The sequence below is a fragment of the Chelonia mydas genome, chromosome 9 (genome assembly GCF_015237465.2).
Source record: "Chelonia mydas isolate rCheMyd1 chromosome 9, rCheMyd1.pri.v2, whole genome shotgun sequence".
Classification (NCBI taxonomy): Eukaryota; Metazoa; Chordata; order Testudines; family Cheloniidae; genus Chelonia; species Chelonia mydas.
In genome coordinates, this window is record NC_057855.1 from 43,858,760 (window position 1) to 43,880,011 (window position 21,252).

General features: G+C 43.2%; 1 protein-coding gene across 1 annotated transcript in view; it reads left to right on the top strand.

The window, feature by feature from the left end:
* GPC1 (glypican 1) overlaps positions 1–21,252 on the top strand; it is a 324,689-nt gene that overhangs the window by 271,558 nt on the left and 31,879 nt on the right. The window contains exon 4 of the mRNA XM_037908653.2: positions 18,165–18,330. Within this exon, the coding sequence (XP_037764581.1) occupies positions 18,165–18,330 (166 nt within the window). The remainder of the gene's footprint in view (positions 1–18,164; positions 18,331–21,252) is intronic.

Sequence of the window (21,252 nt, forward strand, 5' to 3'; positions counted from 1 at the left end):
GATCCTCAGGCCAATGGACCAGATCCTTCTCCTGGTGAAGTCGCTCAGAGTTTTGCCATTGACTTTAACAGCAGCAGATTTGGGCTCTTGTTTGTAACTGGCAATGGTCAGAGTATAATCTGACTGGCATCTGGTAGCTGACCATATCTGTCTCTGACTGCTACCAACCTGTGTGTAACAGCAGGTGACAGGGCTGTGACAGGAAAGGCTATAGTCATTGCTAGATACTGATTTTCCAGTGTTCATGACTTTCTGAAAATTCATCTTTTTCCATGATTGGGCTCTTCCCAAAAGTGAGTGAAAAGTATGAGTAGTGATCCAATTGCCACAAAAGTAGTTGTTCTGTTTTTTAACTATGGAGATCCTGTAATTCCTTCTCATGTAGATAATGGGGTTGTTTGACGCTTCTAGTCTCAGGAGTGTAGGACTGTGCTTTTTTTCCATTCTGTGGTTCAGGAACAGTAAAACCTGGGGCTCCAAGGGTGTGGATATGTGGAACCCTGACTTTGTTCTCTGATGTTTCTGATCTCCTTCACAGCAAACAATTGTTTTCGATAAGAGATTCTGTAAGTTCGACTTCTCTTTTGAAGTTTCCTTTATTTCCATGAGCTCAGATTCCGTGTGCTGCTAATTGTCGCTCTGTAGTGGAAACACTTCTATCTAAAGCTGGCAGTGTCCCCAAAAAATGACTCCACCTTTTTCTTCTAGAGCCTGATCCTGTAACAATGATGTCAAATGGGATTTTTGCCATTGACATCAGTGGGAGCAAAGTGGCTCTCTAGTAAGGAGGCAGATTTTGTTAGGGTCCCGCTTTAATGTGTAGGACCAACATCATCTCTTTTGGAAGAGCTCTCATGGTCCTTTCAGGCTTCTGCTATCATTTCAGAGGGGCAATATAGCTCTAGGGTGCTGCACTGCTGCCCTAACCCTGCAGCTTGGAAAGATCTGAACAGTATGTCTTTTTCCTGACTTCTCCCTGGCCCCTATTCGGAGGAGGAAAATTATTTGCTTTATTTAGTATTTGGTGCGGTTTTCAGTTATTCCAACTGGAGCTGCCTCCTCTCTGTCCCAGTGGTTTGCACCAGGCTCTGAGCTTCCGGCCTTGTTGTTTTAAATGACAGCTGGTTGACTCTGTTCATGGGTTTGGAACATTCCAATAAAACCTATGTAGGTGATTTAGTGGAAAGAGGAAAGTGAGATGATCATGGATGCAAGAGAAATGCATCACATGGATGTGCACATGGATGTTGAATGGTGGCCACTCAAGTTGTACATGTAAATCATACATTAGGGGACACAAATGGGTGATTTGTGCTTTTTACATGCACCAAGGGGAAACAAAGATTGACTTTTTTCCTCCATGTTCTACAAAAATATAAACTTCCTTTTAGCAGTGAAATGAAGAATCAGAGGCCTAACCTGTTATCAGTAAGTATGTTTACCATGAGGAGACTAGAGCTATTAGAATCCCAGGGACCCTCCCCACGAGATTACCTACTTGATGATGTCCCTTTAATTGATTACTTATCTCAATCTACAGATAGTTTCTGTGTAGCGCTCATCATTTAAAGATTTATAACTGTGCACTAAAGCAGAGAATCAATGAAATAACAAGGAACGTTTTTTGTCAGAGTTCTTCCAAACTGATTCCTTTCTAAATTGCATGAGAGTTCAAAAAAAAAAAATTGCTGCCCCCCCCCCACAAGAATTATTCACAAAACCATTAATTTTACAGTAATTGACTTAGACGCTGCTCAGGAGGGGAGGGAAATGAAGGAAACAAATGCCACTTTGAATACAGAGAAGTATGATATGTTCTCAGTTTTCTGATGTATTCTCTCCAAGCGCACCTCTCCTCCCCGAAGGATCTGCTGTCTGTTTTGCAAATGTTGGTGGTGAACAGTCAGACAGGGAATCTCGGTCCATTAGTCACTTTAGTGTGCCTGTATTGTGAGCGTTGCAAAATTTTGAATTCTATTTCCATACTAGATGTGACATCGAGTTTTCTAAAAGATTGTCCAGGCGAGGAGCTTGCTGTGGAGGAGCGAAGTGGTTTTATCAACAAAGAATGGAGTCAACCCAGAAAGGGAAGTAGCCACAGAGGAGCACAGAGTTCATCTCTTTATATAAACCACAATTGCAGGATAATACCTGATGACAGCCTTCTTGAAATGTCAGTGCTTTCGGTGGAACAATGCATTTCACAGGGGGAGTTTCTGTTCCATTGGATTAGCTCATTGCCACTAAAATCAAACACTGTATACCCAGCTGGAAGGTTGTTTTAATTAAAATGACATACCACACAATACTATTTTGTATACTAAGCATTTTTGCCATTTTTAGCCTGGATTTATGAATAGGGTGGGGATGGGGGGGGCGAGCTACTCCTATTGAAGTCAATAGCAAAACTCCCATTTACATAATTAAAGTGGGAGCAGGATGCGGCATGTGATTTCTACTTAGTAGTATTTAAAATAATTATTTTTAAATTGTTCTTAGTTGCATTTTGTATATTTATTTCTGCATCTGATAAATGACTGAATAGTGCATTGATTCCAAGTTAAAATCTGTATTTTTCAGTAAATATTTCTACTGATGACTTTGATTTGACTCGGATAGGTTCAGATTCTTGGGGGATAGGTCACACAGCCTATTGTGAATCTATTCTTGACATCTTGGCATAGTTTCTGAGTCACAGTACTAAGAAAAGACTCCAGTAGATACCAGTGGTGAAGGAGACCCAGGAAGGGAGGGAGACTAAAGGCCATTGAGGTAATTCACACGTCTGGAAATTACATCTGTGTTGGATGAGCTCTAATATTAGAAGATCTGCGCTAAACTATACTATGTAGAAGTAGGTCTTGAAAGAAAAATTCCCAGGGCTCAATGCTGGTCCAAATGAAGTCAACAGCAAAACTCTCATAGACTTCAGTGGGATCAGGATGTGGCTCCATCAGAGGAGAACAGATAAGAACACAAGAGGAGAGCACAACAAGAATATTTTGGGATTAATTTGGAAAAAAAAAAGTAAATTTTAAACAAATAATTATTTTACATTTGGATTGATCTTTACTTTCTATGAATTATTTATTTATTCCATATCAATATCTATTTCTATCTCTGTATCGAGATATATCAGTAGCTGTCTATATATATTTAGAGATTCTCCACCAATAAAATTTTAAAAATGTGAACAGCTTAAATCACCTCCCCAGTGTTACTCCCGGAAAATGTCTCTGATTCTCTTCCATTAAAATGTAAAGACAAATATCAAATGTCTGCCAGCACGTTACTCCATACCTGCCTTCTGAGAACATGTACGAACATATTTTAATGAGAGAGGTGTCAGAGCACAGACTCTAACCCCTGCAGCAACTCCTGCCTCTAATCAAGTGGGAGGGGTGAGGCAAGAGAACGCACGGGTGAGATGGGGAAGAATTCTTAGAGATCTTTGTTTCCATAAAGGCTGCATTGTTTCTTTCAACTGAGTTGTCGATTGACATTAAAAAAGACTTCAGAATCCTGATGACTTGTTCTCTCATGAAGTGGTTCTAATGAAATTCTCATTGTAATAAAAATGCCATTGACAGGAGTGCAGCCAGGTATTTCAACAGCCTGTACTTTAGCACAGGCTGGGACAGATTAATAGTGCTCAGATAAATCAATAATTGTCATGTGCTGTCTTCATGCAGTGCTGCATTTAAAGATGAGCAAATGATGTTTTACTTAATCTTCAGGAGTTTGCATGCTTCTGATTTTGGGACACCTTGTGATTAATAGCTGGCTTTGACTATTCATAGTTATCAGTTATTACAAATCTTAGTTGGAAACCTAGTGTTTTTCACCAGTTTTTAATTGGCACCAGATGTTTGAGGAGTCAGATGTTGAATGGGAAGTTAGGTGTAATTTTTAAATGCTTTTTAGTTTAGAGTGAAAGAGCAAGGACATTGGAAACTGCTTGGTTTGGGATATTTCGTCTTGCCTGTATGAATAAAATAACTTTTCACCTGAAGGGAAACTAATGAAATTACAGCTATCAGAACTGAGACTTTTTTTAAAAAACTGATCCTTATGGAAATTCACAAGCAGACTTTTCCTTAGTATATCAAGACCAATGAGTACTGTACATGTTTTACATTTTATTTGAGAGAGAGAGAGTGTGTGTGTGTGTGTGTGTGTGTAAAGTTAGTGCTCCTGAGAGTTATTGACATAACAGGTATAGCCCAAGCATCTTCAGAGTAAGCTTCTTTATGCAGTTCCACCAATGTGCCTAAACCCTGACCTGAAAGAAAATGTCCTTAGGGGGTGAGTTGGGTTCAGTCACCAAGTCTGTTCAGTCTTTGGTGTGTCCGTTGAGATAGCCAACACGCGAGCTAATTACAGTAGAACATTAGAGTTATGAACACCAGGGTTACGAAATGATCGGTCAACCACACACCTCATCTGGAACAGGAAGTACACAAACAGGCAGCAGCAGAAAAAAATAAAGTAAATACAGTACATTGTTAAATGTAAACTACTAAAAAAAAGAGGAAGATTTGACAAGATTTTAAAAAAAAGATGTGATATAAGAAAACTTTCTGTGCTTGTTTCATTTAAATGAAGATGGTTAAAAGCATTTTATTTTGCATAATAAAGTTTCAAAGTGGTATTAACTCAATGTTCAGTTGTAAACTTTTGGAACAAGAACCATAACATTTTGCTCAGATTTACGAACAACCTGCATTCCTGAGGTGTTCATAACTCTGAGGTTCTACTGTAGGGCCAATTGTAGTAGCTTCTGTGATGTGATGGCTATCCATTTGGAACTGGACTGAGAACTTCAACCCATTTCAGTTAGGAAAATAAGCACTCATCAGATCAGTCAGGACTGACTGGGACACAATCAGCAACTTAGTGATGGAAGGTCCTATGGGCCTGATTCAAAGTTCACTGAAGTCAATGAGAGTCTTTCCTTTGACTTCAGTGGGATTTGTATCAGACCCTCTCTATCCCATTCGTAGGAGCAATAGGAATACTGCCAAGCACAGGCGCCGACTTTCCAATATGCTGGGAGGTGCTCGACCCCCGGCTCTGCCCCAGGACCCGCCTCCACTCCACCCTTTCCCCCAAGGCCCCACCCCACCCACCTCTTTCCACTCCTGCCCTGCCACACCTCTTCCCGTCCCTACTGCGTTCCTGCCCCACCTCTTCCTGCCCTGTTCCAACCGTGTCGCATCCTCGCTTCCTCCCTCACTCCACAGTGCCTCTTGCACGTGGCAAAACAGCTGTTTGCTGCGGGCAGGAGGCATGGGGAGGGAGGAGAAGGCGGCGCTGATTGGCAGGGCCTGCCAGCAGGCAGGAGGCACTGGAGGATGGGGAGGTTCTGATAGGGGGGCTGCCAGAGGGTGTTCAGCACCCACCATTTTTTCTGGAGCACCCACGGAGTTGGTGCGTATGTTGCCAAGTTCTTCAGAATTTTTCTCCTTATTCTGTAAACATTCATGGGGGGGAAATGATTTTTTTTTTTAAAGCAAGTTGACTTTTTTTTAAAATAAAAGGCAAACACTAATTGTTACTCGAATCAGAAGTTCTAAACTGACTTTTTACTAATACACTAACTTGTCTTAGATCGTCACATTCATCCTCAAGACCTTCCTCCTAACATCATCCTCCAGATTATCCTGTTCTCCTTCCCCTGGAGACATTCCAGTCCAGCACAATACTTCTCTTCAGATCTCTGTGATTCCTAGCTTTCTTTTGCAGCCCTCAGACTTATCTGTTCCTATGCTCACAGTATAATATCAATTCTCTTTGGCCTGGAAGCTGTAGCGTGCTTTTAGTAAGACATGCAACAACTTTTAGTGAACAAATTTTGCACTAAGCTTTCCATCCTGATGAAGAGTTTGCACCACTAGCTCTGTTCTGTCATGGACATTTCAATTCCACACTTGCCTGCATTATGGCAGCGGCTCTCAACCTTTCCAGGCTACTGTACCCCCTTCAGGAGTCTGATTTGTCTTGCGTATGCCCAAGTTTCACCTCACTTAAAAACTCCTTGCTTACAAAATCAGACTTAAACGTACAAAAGTGTCACAGCACACGGTTATTGAAAAATGGCTGACTTTCTTATTTTTGTCATATAATTATAAAATAAATCAATTGTAATATAAATATTGTACTTCCTTTTCAGTGTATAGTACATAGAGAAGTGTAAACAAGTCATTGTCCGTATGAAATTTTAGTTTGTACTGACTGCACTAGTGCTTTTTATGTAGCCTGTTATAAAACTAGGCAAATATCTAGATGAGTTGATGTACCCCCTGGAAAACCTCTGCATACCCTCAGGGGTACACATAGCCCTGGCTGAGAATTACTGCCTTAGGTGGCCTAGACTTTTTAGTGACGTTCCATAAAATGGCATCGTCCATGCAGTGTCAACTTGCGCATATGGTGTGTGCGAGGTCACGCTTTACAGAGGACACAATTTGTTCTACAGTGCACGTTCAGGAGCTGGACAGAATGGCCCCATGGGCTGCCAGTTGGACATTTTTTGTGAATTCAGGGGCATGCAATGAAAACGTTGTATACGTAGATACATGCCACTGCCTAGAAGAGCAAGATAAATTTTCTAGTTGACTTTTTAAGTGCAAATCATAGGGTAATAGTAATGAATCCATTTAAAATCTGTGCCACAGGGGCTGCTGCCAAAGGTACAAAATGTATAGGTTGAGATATTCAAAAGCGGATGCCTCATATTAGACTCCTGAGTTGAGTTTTAGACACCCAAGTGGCTGATATTCAGAAGTTCTGAGCACCTAGCAGCTTAAGTGGAAGTCAAGGGCAGTTCAGCACTTCTAAATAACAGGCTATACATATATAGGGTCCTTTGGGTGTCACACTACTGTTGTAACAGGGGAAATGTGGTACCAGACTCTTGAGTAGAGTGGAGAGATGAAGGTAGGAATCCTTTGTAAATATCACAGTAAAGAAATAAAATAAGGGACTTTTAATTTAATAAATGAAGCTTATTAATTTAACTTGCAGTGTTCCAATAGCAATAGTCACATGAAATAAACACCCTACCATGGGGGGCAAGGAAACATCTTGCAAAAATCCTTAAGATGACATTGACATCTAAATCTAGGCACTCATTGGGGCTGAGCTCCTAACATGGATCAAACTCCTTGGTCTAGCTGAGCCTGTAAACCTGAGTATTCCCAGACTGAAGCAGACTTCTAGATGGATTGAACTCTTAGGCTGGAATGAGCTGCTGAGGCTGGAGACCAGCTTTATAGTCCCTTGGCTCCACCCCTTATTGGTTTTAACCAATCAGCCATCTCCACCTCTCTATGAAGTTTTGCCCCCTTTACATATATATTTTATTTTTCCCTGTTAAAACACTTACCCGCCTTCCTACTAGCCAAGCAGAAAAAAAAGGTCACCACCAAATAAAAAAAGCACTCTTTCACAGGGAGCTGCAGTACTGCTCCCTTAACAATATCCTGTTTAAGGATATAAATAGCAGCACTTTCAAGGCCTCCCTCATCATACAAAATTGGAGTCCCACGGCCAGTGACAAACACCATGGCTTTCCCTGGCTCCAGACGAAATGCCTCCAAACGTGGCCCCACAGTAGAAACGTCCAAGTCTCTGTTTTGTAAAGTAAGGGCAATGAGAAGATGGAAAGGGGAAGCCAGTTCTGTGCTGCGTACCTGGCCGTTGGTATCTAGGGTGTCCAGGTGTCCAGTTTTCAATCAGAAAGTCCGGTTGAAAAGGGGACCTGATGGTGTCCAGTCAGATCTACTGACCAGAAAGCCAAAGTCCGGTCACTGTAGGTGGGGGAGGCACCAAATCATCACCCGCGCCAGCTCTTACTCAGCTAGGGCCACCTTCTACCCGCATCGGGCAGCTACAGCTCCCAGCCCCGGCTCTGCAGGCGAGTCCCTCCTGACCCACGCAGGAAGGGGTGGAGAGGGGAAAAGCAGTGAGTGATGGAGGGAGGGGGAAAGAGGAGCAAACAGAGGGGGGGACTTCAGCGGGAAGGGGCAGGCCAAGAGCAGGACCTCGGGGGAAGAGGTGGGGCGGGGCGGGTACTCAGGGGTAGGGGTGTAGGGGTAGGGCCTCATGGGAAGGGGCAGGGAAGCGTAGGTGCCGCTACTCTTGCTGGAGTGTCTGGTTTTTAAATGTTACATAGTTGGCAACCCTCATTGGATCTTCCTTCCTGGTCTTCCCTGGAGTCTTCCCATATAACTCAGTAAGGTGTTCTAATGCAAACAACATGCATCACTCGAACAGCCCTTTTGCAGATCTGTGCTTGAGGAATGTCAGGGACAGTTTTCTTCATCACTTGCATAACATTAGCTCTTCATTTTGAGTATCTTGACTTCTGGACCTGATTCTGCCATTCCCTTTGTTCAAGGAGTCTAGTTGCGTGAGTACGTACCAACTACTGGTTGCGGAAGTGTACCCGTAATGCTGTCCATTCTCCTTTTGCTCCCTATGGAGATTTTCTTCACAGGGTCAGGGATGTGTATGTTACAGTAGAAGAAAAAGGTCACAATGTGTTATCAATACAATAGCTTTACAAGCACAAAGCCACAAGAGTGCAAAAAGGGCAGACAGCCCAAACAATTAGTGCTGCCATCCCTTAACCTCACTATATCCAAGAGATCTAGAGAGAGATTCTCATAGTCAGTTGTTTGGTACAGTATGATATAAGCTCTCAACATATAGTCTATAAAGATAATAAATTAATTTCTGATTAAATGTCTCCAAGCTATTTCTGAGACTCCTTTCAAAGCTAGACATCTCAACACCACTAATAAGTACTGTGTGTCGGAAAAGAGTCTCTGTGCAGTTCATATTTTAAAAAGAGAAATTTCAAAGTATTATCTGCAATTAGGACGCTCGCTGGAAGAAAGCAATCAGTCCCCTTTACTTCTTAGGTAGCATCTCCTTCGGCAATGGACAAAGTATCGAGACATTTGGACAAGTGATCTAAGCAAATGCTTTAGGATTAGAGCTATGTGGAATGTTCACATCAAATCCTCCTGAACCTTGACTTCAAGGTGCCATGTGCTAGCAAATCTCCTGTCCAAGTTCTCAAAAACTGTGTGGGACTGTTTGCCTAGCTGGCCCTGTGGGCATCAGCCAGCCTTTACCCTACGCTCACCACCTCAAAGCCCCTTTTGATTCAACAAAATAACCTGCAAGGGTTAGTGTGCCTCCAGAGCCTGTTAGCTGAACTGGGAGAGCTTAGTTCCTAAACACATTTTAAATCGAACCCTTCAGGCTTCATACAGTCCCCTACCGGATTCTACATTTTAGCTCAGTGAGCCCAAGCATGGAGCAGCCCTTTCACTGTGTATGTTAGATGGAAGCAACAGCAGACTGAGGAACCTGCATCTTAGAGCTCAAGAGCCTGATTCTCCTCTCACAGAGGTACAGTGGGACAAACTCCGTGAAAGTTAATGGTTTACATGGGCAGGGCTGGCCCACAACATTTTGGCACCTGAGGCAGGGAGCTCAAATGATGCCCCCATTCCCCTCGCTTGGGCCAAAACTTTGAAAGGTCTCAATTCTGCCTTCTTCCTGTTCTATTCCTCTCATGGTACTGCTCTGCTACCTATCCCAATAAAGGAAAACTAACAACTTAAAATGCCTTGTTCAAAAATTTTAAGTAACACTTAACTTTCAAACGCCTGAACAGCAAATGTAACTTTTCTTGTCTGCATAGTAAACACTGGCCTTTTTATCTGTTTGAGTAATCAAAATGGTGCTTTCCGTGCCTTCTTGATTGCAAAGATTTGAACTGCTTACGGAATGTCCACAGTCTGGGCCAGCTCATGCTCTATTGAGATGATTGCAAGGCTGACCAGCCTCTCCTCTGTCACTGTGGAGCATTTTATTTACTTCAGCTTGGAGAAGCTGCGTTCTTCACTGGCAACTGTTACAGGAAGTGTTAGAAGTATGCGCAGAGCAACAAAAGCATTTCGAAAGAGGCATCTTATTTGTGCACATGTATTCCAGAACAGCCTTTGGAGTTGATCCTGCTGAAATGTATCTTGAAAGGGCTTTCAGTTCATCACCTAAATCACTCGCATCAATATCGCGCATGTCATCATGCGTCAACACTGTCTCTAGTGCCCTGCATTGCTGGTGTAGGTCTTCTTCAGGTATAGTGAGGAGTTTTGAAATATCATACAACATCCCAAATATACTGCTGTGTTCTTAGAGCTGCATGAAACGTTCTTCAACTGACTGTATTGCACAATCTAGCACCTGGTTAAAGAATTCAACTTTGAATTGTTGTGTGGGGTCTCTCATGGGATTATCCCGTGCCTCATAATCAAAATGTCTTCTTCAGCAACTCTTGTTCTTGAATGGGTGAGAAAATAGCTTCAGTGTGAAGTTCCTCTGCCAACTTCTGTGAACTCTTCAGAACGTTTTGAAATCCCTCATCTATAGTTATGACTTTGCTTTGTCCAGTTGTTCCATTGCTCCAGATATATCAAGGTCAACACCTTGGAGTCTCTTGCTTACAACATTTATTTCAAACAGTATGTCATGCCACAACACTAAGCCACACAGAAATTTGAAGTTATGTATGTTTCTGGTGATTCCATTTCCCTCTGCCACTTTTCTCCCACGAAGAGCTCCTGTCACAGCATTATCCTCCATAATGGCAACTATGACATCATCTATCTTCCCAGTTTGGTGTTGGATAGGTTTTATCACCTCCACTCGACTTTCCCATCGTGTGGCTCTGTGGTTGCAGTGTCAGAGAGGATGTTCCCAAATGTTGCTTCAAAATTTGCCATCAAAGAGTTGATGCAGAGAAAAATACATAGATGCTTTGAATTACATTAAAAAATTCAGCAGCCTCACTAGAAGCTGATGCTGCATCACTGACCACCAAGTTCAATGAATGAGAACTGCACGGGACAAAAAAAGCTTGAGGGTTTAACTCTTGGATCCGTGTCTGCACTCCTCTGTTCTTTCTTCTCATGTTGGCACCATTATCGTAGCCCTGACTTCTCAGGTCAGCTATCGCAATTCCCGTATCTTCCAGCTTTTTAAGAAGCACATTTGTCATACAGCTCCTGTAGTATCATCAATGTCAATCAATTCTAGAAAATGCTCTGACAGTCACCATTGCAGGGACATTTTCACTAGGTTCTGTTGTTGTTACAAAACGCACCATTAAGTCATTTGTTCAGTTATGGCTGATGTCAGGTGTGCAGTCCAGAATAACAGAGTAATATCTTGCTGACTTCAGATATGCCACAATCTTCTGTTTGACTTTTGTTGCCAGTAACTGTATGATCTCATTTTGAATTGTTTTTCCAAGGTAATGGTGTGTGTACATTTCTTGGGTGGTGACTCTTCTTAGATGCTCCTGGAGTACAGCATCAAACTCAGCCATCAGCTCCATAATTTTAAGGAAGTTTCCATTGTTTGGCACATAAAGCTGATCTGAAATGCCATGCAGTGTTAGGTTTTGGGTAGCAAGCATTCTCACAATGGCAATGAGCCTTTTCAGAACATTTTGTCAGTAAAGAGACTCTGACGCTGATCATCTGTGGTGGCCTTTAACCTTAGTCTCATCTCAAGCTCTTTCCACCTATGGAATGCTCTCTGGTGATTTGCTGCGTTCTCATGGCATGCCAGATTTCTAGCCAGGTTTTCCCAGTCCTTTGTTCCTGTAGAACCCAATGTGGCTGGAACATTAGACTGGAAGAGTTTGCAGCAAAAACAGGATGCAGAATTCTGGGTTTTTGAGTAAATAAGCCATGGCCTCTCCACTTTGTCACCATTGGGGATTTCACACCAGTAATGTGTTGGATGGAAACTTCTATTTTCACTGTCTTTGGGGAACATGAAGTTTTTCACTTGCTGTGGCCCATGCAGTACAAGGAAGTCCCACAGGCTACTGCTCAAGTGGATCCACAGTCCTGGATCATCTAGACTTAAGGAACTAAACTCAGCAGCAGCGTTCCTTGCGCCTCCACCACACTCTTCTCTGATCTACACTTTTCTTCAGGAATATGCATGGTTGCATCCATTTGAGATGGAGATATGGATGCTGCAGTAGCTGCCAGGTCACCTGCACTCTGACTAACTGGAAGATAAGGCATCTCCTCACCACTCACATCCTCACTGGGGCCAGAAGGCTCGCCGTGAACATTTGTGTCTATGTATCGCAGGAGATCTCCTTCCTGCTTGGATAGAAAAGCTTCTTTTGCTTTCTTTCTTTTTCTGAATGCTGCCCCAGAGGGGCATTTTCTTCTTTCCCTCATGACTGCTGTTCTGTGCCAGCTATAGTGGGTCTCCGCACTCAGTTGAAGGGGACAAATAAGCAGGCTGGTAGCAGGGCCTGAGTGAGGGAAGATATCAGCGTCTTAAGGGCCTAACTGGCTCCTACTACTTCAGTTGACTGCCTGTTCTCCTCACGTGGGTTCAGGGAAGCAGCCTGAAACAGGAAGCTCCCTGAGAAGCTGGTGTTAATCAGTCCAGTCTCCTGGGGGTGCTAGAGAGGTACATAAGAGGCTCTTCCTCCTCTCCCTCCTTGCAGGTCCTGCTGCTTTCTGTTATTCCCTCTCACCTTTTCTCCTGTCTGCCTGTTATGTCTGTTGTGTCCTCCTTCCTCCAGCACAGCACTCCACCATCTCTGTGCATCTAGAGCAGAGAGAATACATATGCACCAGCAGCAGACACAATTTTCTACACTCTGGGTCCTAGAGGCACAAACTCAAAAAATATTTCATCAATAATAATTGAAATGTACAGATAAGCAATGTAAGAAAAATGCTGCTTGAGAACTTTTAATAGAGTTTGAGTTAAGGATATTTACTTTGTATATTTTGACTTTAATTTTTTGAATCTCAGTGCCTACGGTCATTAAATAATTGTCTGACCTCCCATAATTTCCCACAACAGTGAAAATTTAAATTAATAAAAAAAAATTTAAATTGCTTAAAAATATACATTGATATTATCTGTGTAAATTATTTTTAAAAATCGAATTCTGCCAAGTCTAGACATAGGACAGGTAAATACAGAAGCATTCTCCAAGAAGGGTTTACATGTGTGGATATTGCACCATACTGCGCTATGCACACTGCCTCCAAGCTGCTTTGTACGATGTGGCATTAAAGTGTCCCTCTGGTGGAAAAAGTCACTTTGCAAGAATGACAAATTGGCCATGCACAAATATTCTCTGTCTGACATCCAAGTCATGTTCGCTCAGTTATGCGGTAAAGGCATAGGTTTTTTTCTCCTCTCAGGAGCTTAGCTCAAAACTCCAGGCAGTGTTCTTTGTGCCTAGTACATCATTTGAAACGGCCATCCAAAGGCAGATATGAACAGTAAGCAAGCACTTGCTTTTTTAGGATATTTCTGCATCGTGTATGATGATTAGCCTGGCTAGCCAAGCCATGACCCTCTGACAGCTGTTGAGTGGCCTATAGGAAGCTGGTTGCAGGACAGTGGATAGGTGTCCACATCACAGGAAATAACAATAGTTGCACCCTTGTTGGCCAATCTTGCCAGCGAGGACATGGAGTGACTAACATGGAGCATTAACTACCCTCTCACACACAGATAGTCTTACCAAGTCTGTGTAGAGGCAGAGCATCCTGGAGAGTCTGGAGTTTGCACAATTGCTGCTCCTCCTGGGGCTGTCCTGGGGATAAGAGGGTATGTCAGTCTTCACTGGCTTCATGAGCATTAAATTCACTTTGAAAAGAAAAATATCCATAAGTAAGTTAAGTAATCAGAGAGACAAGGCGGGTGAGGTAATATCTTCTGTTGTACAACTTCTATTAATGAAAGGGACAAACCTTCAAACTCCACAGAGCTCTTCTGCAGGTCTGGAAAAATAGCAAGTTGAATTCTTATACTGGATTTTCACAATGCACCTCTGGTTTATGAAGACTCATTAGAAGAAAAAGTAGCACTCCCTTCCAGACTGAATTTCCAGTGTTTCAAGTTGAATAGTCTGCTTCTGGCTGGTGTTAGCTCTTTATAGCATGCATTTATATTTCATCTACTCTTAACTGTTGTCCCCTCATTTAACATTCAGTGCATTTTATTAAAGCACTGTGATTTATAAGAAAATCTTACATTTTAAATGATATTTCCATTGTAACTTCTTGTTGTCTTAGGTTAATAAGTAGTGGATGGAGTTTTGGTTTGTTTCTCAAACTTTTCCTCATCTGTAGGGTAAGAGCTCCACCTGCTGGTGTGAAGGGAGCATTACATGTTTTAAACCAATTTAATCCCAGGTATTAAATATGAATTTTAGTACCTTGTAGTACGGATTTGAAGAATGAGTGCACTAATTTTACCCCTTTGGTTCTGTTTGTGTGTGTTTGCAGTGGTAACAAAAGAAGAGGCTCTTTTAAAAGAGAGAGCAAAGCTTTTAAACTTTTGCAGTTTTCTTCAAGGTTGAGGTCTTAGCAGGGTTGCCAACTTTCTACTCACACAAAACCGAACACCCTTGCCCTGCCCGCTGCCCTGACCTGCCTCTTCCCCACCCCTTCTCCAAGGCCCCACCCTTGCTCACGCCATCCCTCTCCTCCCCTCCCCCCCGTCACTTGCTCTCCTCACCCTCACTCGGTCATTTTCACTGGGCCGGCTCAGGGAGCAGGCGTATGGGAGGGGAATGAGGGCTCCAGCTGGGGTTGCAAGCTTTAGGGTGGGGTCAGAAGTAAGGAGTCCAGGGTGCGGGAGTGGGCTTCAGGCTGAGGCAGTGGGTTGGGATGCGACAGGGGGTGAGGGCTCTGCGGAGGGGCCAGGGATGAGGGGTTTGGGGTGTAGAAGGGAGCTCTGAGTTGGGGGTTGGGGCACGGAGCGGGTGAGGGCTCTGGCTGGGGGTGCAGGCTCAGGGCTGGGGATGAGGCGTTTGGGGACACCTGGTCACCCTAGGTCTTAGTATTTCTGTGGCAGGTTAGTGTGTACTTTATCTGCCAGAGTTAAAGCATTAGGGCCCAGATCTACAAAGGGACTTAGGTTTAGGCACTACTGCAATCACTGTAGTTGGCAAAACTCATTTGGTGCCTAAATTTTCACTGTAAAAAGGCCCCAAGGCACCTAAGTTTCTGTCTGTAGGCATGTGCACTGCTGCCTCAGGCAGCCGCCCAGACCCCCATCTGAACCATAGCATGGTCCTGAAACCAGGAGAAGACAATGCCTGTATCACCTGCAGGACCCAATCTGGTAGGCATGCTCCGATCACATCTAATTCTGCAGAAAATGGCTGGGGGGGAGAAAGGAAGCTACCTTTATTGTCTTCAGCCTAGTTCTTAGGGAACTCATCCAGGATGTGAGAGAACCCACTTCAGTTCCCCCCTCTGCGTGATGAGAAGGGATTTGAACCGGCTTCTACTACCTCTCAAGTGAGTGCCCTAACCACTGAGCTAGGGGATAGTCTGATGTTGTCCCTCCCCATTGAAGCCATTCCACTTGGTGTATAAATAACTAAAATATACATTGGGCCAGCGACAGTGAGAATGATGGGGTAGTCACCGGGCAGAGTGGGGAACTGAACCTGCCTCTGAGCTGAGTTCCTTGACCACTGGGCTAGAGGTTATAAGGGAGGCTGCCTCCTCCCTCCAGTCGGTCTGTTCGCTGTTAGGTACGTGCTGCTGCTGTTCTGCCAAGAAACCACTTAAGGCACCTGACTGTAGATGAGGATTCCTGGCTGTGGATCCCAAGCTAGATAGGTGCCTAACTCCATGGGAGTGGCCGGGTGTAGGACTCAGACCTCTTGTCATCATCCCCTATTGGCTAGTTTAGGCAGCTCCCTGCACAGTGAGCTGGCTTTTGTGGATCCCATTCTCAAGCAGCTTTGTGTCCCCACTCATTGTATAAGGAGCTAAAGGGCCTCACTCAGGGTTTGTGGATTCCACTGGGACTGTGTCTACACAGGAATAACAAACCCATAGCTGGCCAGAGTCAGCTGACTTGGGCTCGCAGGACTCAGGCTCCAGGGCTGAAAAATCACTCTGTTGATGTTGGGGCTTGGGTTGGAGCCCAATCTCCAGGATCCTACAAGGGTAGAGGGTCTTTTATCCCTGTGTTCAGGTAGCCAAAGTGACTAGGCACCTAAAAGTTAGGTGCAATGATTTGGATTTGGGCTCAGGTCTTTCTGTGGATATTTTTTGTGTACAGAGAGAGAATTTTTCTACATTATCCCATCAGTTTTCTGAGGTTTATAAACTTCATTTTATAGAAACCAAAGAAATTGAAACCTCCTACTTCTAACTTTTAATGTGGGGAGCAGTTCTGGATGTCTGTACAGTATCTGAACCTCAGGAAAACTTCTCATGCAGCCCTTTAATTCATTCCTTCAAAATAAAAACGCAGCAGAGTAGAGATATCCTTTTCAAGGCATACTAAAAATAAAGGGCTAGAGAGAAGAATGTTTGAGGAAGACAAACCTTAGGGATTTTATCTCTGGACCTCTAACAGTGGGCTCAGCATGCTCCCGCTCTTCTAAAGCTGCCTCGGTATTGCTTATTCTTGGACCACAGCAAGCTTAAAAGGACACTGTTCAACACATTTTTCATAATATATGGGAGAAAAAAATCTTATTGTCAAAACTGAATCTTGCAACTTGGATCTCTTTCCAGACAGAGCATTTCCCCGTCCATCACACTTACACACTAATTTGTTCTTGCTGTTGCATACTTTCTCATGAGTTGTTTGAAAAAGGAACATTAAGCCATTTCTTTTCAATCATCTATAAAGACTAACAAGGAAATTGCAAATGGACATTGGCCAAAAAAATTGGTAATGCTAGTTAATATTATGGACTGGCCAGGTTTGCGAAGGTCCCATTTGAGCTAATGGTTGCAGCACAGCACTGTAGTAGTGGGTTGGAGGTGAGTGTTCTGCAGGGAACTCTCAGGAGCATCTTGATCTGGTTCTGCACCAAATTATAGATGGAGGGTTTTCCTTCCCCTAATGCTGATCATCCCCTTCTCCCGTATCTGGATGCTGGTTAGCCATCCCTTCCAGAAATGGTGTATCCCTGAGGCTCACAAAAATATGTTAAAAGAATAATTTCTTTAAACGTTTGGAGTACCCCAAATTGCAGGTATTTTAATGGTTCAGGCTGACCCTTTGGATCACCCTCACAAGCTCTTCACCCCACCTTCCTTTCCTATGACACCAGCAGAATGACTAATGTTCGGGCTTCCCCATGGGATCAGCCTCACACAAGAGGCAGTACACGTTTCAGGAGCAAACTGTCAGTGCAGTCAGTAAAAATTCCTGGAGGAAGCTTGTGGCTATACACATCAGCGAGATGGTTGAATCAAAAAACTTACCTAACAAAAGAACCTGCTGATGCTTATAAAAGACTCTTCCAGTGCAGGAGTTACCATGTGACAGTGTTGCAGAATTACAGGTCACAGTCACGACACAGGGACAGTGAAAACAGAAAGGAGAGAGCCAGGTTAATAAAACTGGCTATCCCTGGTTGTGAAACCCTGCAGATACTCAAGGAAGGAATAGGAACGTAATATCGCTGCTAACATGCTGTAACATATACTGTGAACTTTTCTAAACAAGTCATAATACAGTCATAATCTTTTGATTATTTAATGTGATCTTTGGTACATTCTTGTATTCCATCCCATTAGCTAATATTTTCATCTCTATATAAATTGACTTCTTTTGCTACTTTGGTTTTATCATCCGCTGTAGCTGCATTAAGGTAGTGCATAGAAGCCCCAGTTGAGCTTAGGGCTTCATTGTGCTAGATACTGCACAAATATACAATGGGTAGGTTTGTGCTGTAATCACAGGGTGTGATTAAGACATATGCGGTGAGAGACAGTCTAAAGACTGTCTAAAAACAGACTGGAAGAGCTTACAGTCTAAATAGACAAAGAAGATGAAGGGTGGGAGGGGAAACAGAGGTACTGGGTGACAAAGTGACTTGCTCAAGGACACACAACAGGTCAGTGGCACAACCCAAAATAGAATCCTGCCTCAATCCAGAGTCCACTGGATCACAAAACATTTTAAATCATTTAGTTAGGGGCATGAATTTGGTTCAGTATAATTTAATCTGTCTGACTAGGGCTTTAAAATAATGCACCGTATAATTTCCTGTTTAATGAGAGTCTTTCACTTGTTTCCATAATTAATAATTCCCCTTCCACCTCTTTTAGGTGTCTCTTAGCCATGAGTGCACTCGTGCCATAATGAAGCTGGTGTACTGTCCATATTGCCGGGGCATTTCTAGTGTGAAACCGTGCAACAACTACTGCCACAACGTCATGAAGGGCTGCCTAGCCAATCAAGCAGACCTGGACACGGAATGGAGGAACCTGATTGGTAAGGAGAGCTAGTTATGTGCCAGTAAAACTGTGGAGTTTATGACATGTTCCCCCTGCACACCCCAAAGCTCATATTCAGTCTTTATGAGACAGGGATTGGAGAATGAATAAAGTGCCATTAGAACAGTTAAAAGGGCATAAGATCCTTTTACGCTAAAATTCCTCTGCCTCAGCGCTGGACTGTAAAAGGACTGGAAAGACGTTTTACTGTGTTTGAGTAATGGGCTCAGTCAGATCACTACACAGAATGTGCTACACTGGCTAACGAGACCCTTGATCCTGTCAAGAGACCGATACTCTTTCCAATTAAACCAATTAAAACAACTCAATTAATTCTTGTGCCTTTCCCATCTCTTGAGGCTTAGGGCCAGATTCTATCACCCTTCTTCTGGCTGAGTGGTACCGTCCTCCACGAGTACCAAGGGTAAACTAAATTAAATTGGAAAGCACTTTTAGATCCTTCTGTGGAAGGTGCTGTAGAAGTGAAAAGTAATAAAATTGTTTCCATGGGATACTGGAGTCAGAATTGAGGACTTTCAACCCTGACAGTGCTCCTTCAAAACAAAAAGGGTGGGGTGGAGCTTGGAGGAATGAGACGTGTATATAAAGGAAAATAAAGCTCATTTGCTTTATATTTAAACACAAATGCCATGGTGGAGGGGGCGGGGTCAAGTTCAGCAGCCAAGCAAAACAATCAACACTAGGAGAAAACTAGAATGAAATCAATCAGGGAATGTAACCTGAACAATTATTACACTTATAAGATTACATATTGGGGTGCAATATGCACTTGTCACAGATAACAGGTTCTTTTCCTAGGTGGCTATTTAAAGTTAATTGACAAGACTGAAGCACTTAGAGGAGAGGAAAGTGATCAGGAACAGTCAGCATGGATTCACCAAGGGCAAGTCATGCCTGACTAATCTAATTGCCTTCTCTGACGAGATAACTGGCTCTGTGGATGAGGGGAAAGCAGTGGACATGTTGTTCCTTGACTTTAGCAAAGCTTTTGACACGGTCTCCCACAGTATTCTTGCCAGCAAGTTAAAGAAATATGAGCTGGATGAATGGACTATAAGGTGGATAGAAAGCTGGCTAGATTGTCGGGCTCAATGGGTAGTGATCAGTGGCTCCATGTCTAGTTGGCAGCCGGTAACAAGTGAAGTGCCCCAAGGGACGGTCCTCAGGCCGGTTTTGTTCAATATCTTCATTAATGATCTGGAGGATGGTGTGGATTGCACCCTCAGCAAGTTTGCAGATGACACTAAACTGGGAGGTAGATACGCTGGAGGGTAGGGATAGGATACAGAGGGCCCTCGACAAATTAGAGGATTGGGCCAAAAGAAATCTGATGAGGTTCAACAAGGACAAGTGCAAAGTCCTCCACTTAGGACGGAAGAATCCAGTGCACTGCTACAGACTAGGGACCGAATGGTTTGGCAGCCGTTCTGCAGAAAAGGAACTAGGGGTTACAGTGGACAAGAAGCTGGATATGAGTCAACAGTGTGCCCTTGTTGCCAAGAAGGCCAATGCCATTTTGGGCTGTATAAGTAGGGGCATTGCCAGCAGATCGAGGAACGTGATTGTTCCCCTCTATTCGACATTGGTGAGGCCTCATCTGGAGTACTGTGTCCAGTTTTGGGCCCTAAACTACAAGAAGGATGTGGAAAAATTGGAAAACATCCAGCGGAGGGCAACAAAAATGATTAGGGGACTGGAACACATGACATATGAGGAGAGGCTGAGGGAACTGGGATTGTTTAGTCTGCGGAAGAGAAGAATGAGGGGGGATTTGATAGGTGCTTCCAACTGCCTGAAAGGGGGTTCCAAAGAGGATGGATCTAGACTGTTCTCAGTGGTAGCAGATGACAGAACGAGGAGTAATGGTCTCAAATTGCAGTGGGGGAGGGTTAGATTGGATATTAGGAAAAACTTTTTCACTAGGAGGGTGGTGAAACACTGGAATGCATTACCTAGGGAGGTAGTGGAATCTCCTTCCGTAGAAGTTTTTAAGGTCAGGCTTGAGAAAGCCCTGGCTGGGATGATTTAGTTGGGGATTGGTCCTGCTTTGAGCAGGGAGTTGGACTAGATGACCTCCGGAGGTCCCTTCCAACCCTGATATTCTATGATTCTAAGACATAATTTGGTAAAACACGCACACACAAACTTTATTTAGTACAGACAACTATAATTGGAATCATGGGAAAGGATCAATATGTACAACTATATAACTAAGATAAGTGCGGTTAAGTGGTTTCATATATTGTTTATACTTACAATCTTGCATTGTGTATGTTTACAACTTATGGAGACCTCTGGAAACAAAGACAGAAGGGTAAGTAAGTGTAACCCATCAGAAGGGAGGTTCTGATTCCATTTACACCGTCTCGGGGAGCTGATAAACCCACAGAAATGGGACCTGGGTGTGGTATTTTATACCCTTCCTTATGGTGGTAATACAGATATATACCACTTTTGCTCCTTTATCCTGATTATAATAAGGTCATTAACAGGCCCTATCCATGCCTTTAGGATGTCCATAATTAAACATCAAGCATTAATATTCATGATGTACATCATTTATTTCTTAATCATTTCTATATGTAAATGCGATCTAACTGCTTAATACTTCATAGCAACATAATTGGCAAAACCCTGAAAAGCTCCCTTCTTGTGGAATCCTGTGGTGTACTGTACCTGTTTGTGGAGTTACTCATTTGTCTCTTAGAAGGAGAGTGCAAAATATCTGACCTGGGGTTATTTCTTGAGGCATACACTCTTCAGCTAAATCCCAGCCTTTAATAAGTACTCCCTTATGCTCATATAAAAGGCCTGTAATCATAACAAACCTAATAACTCGGTTATTTATTCTCCTTCTTGCTGTAAACTCACTGTTAACTTGCATTAAAAAGACTTAGCA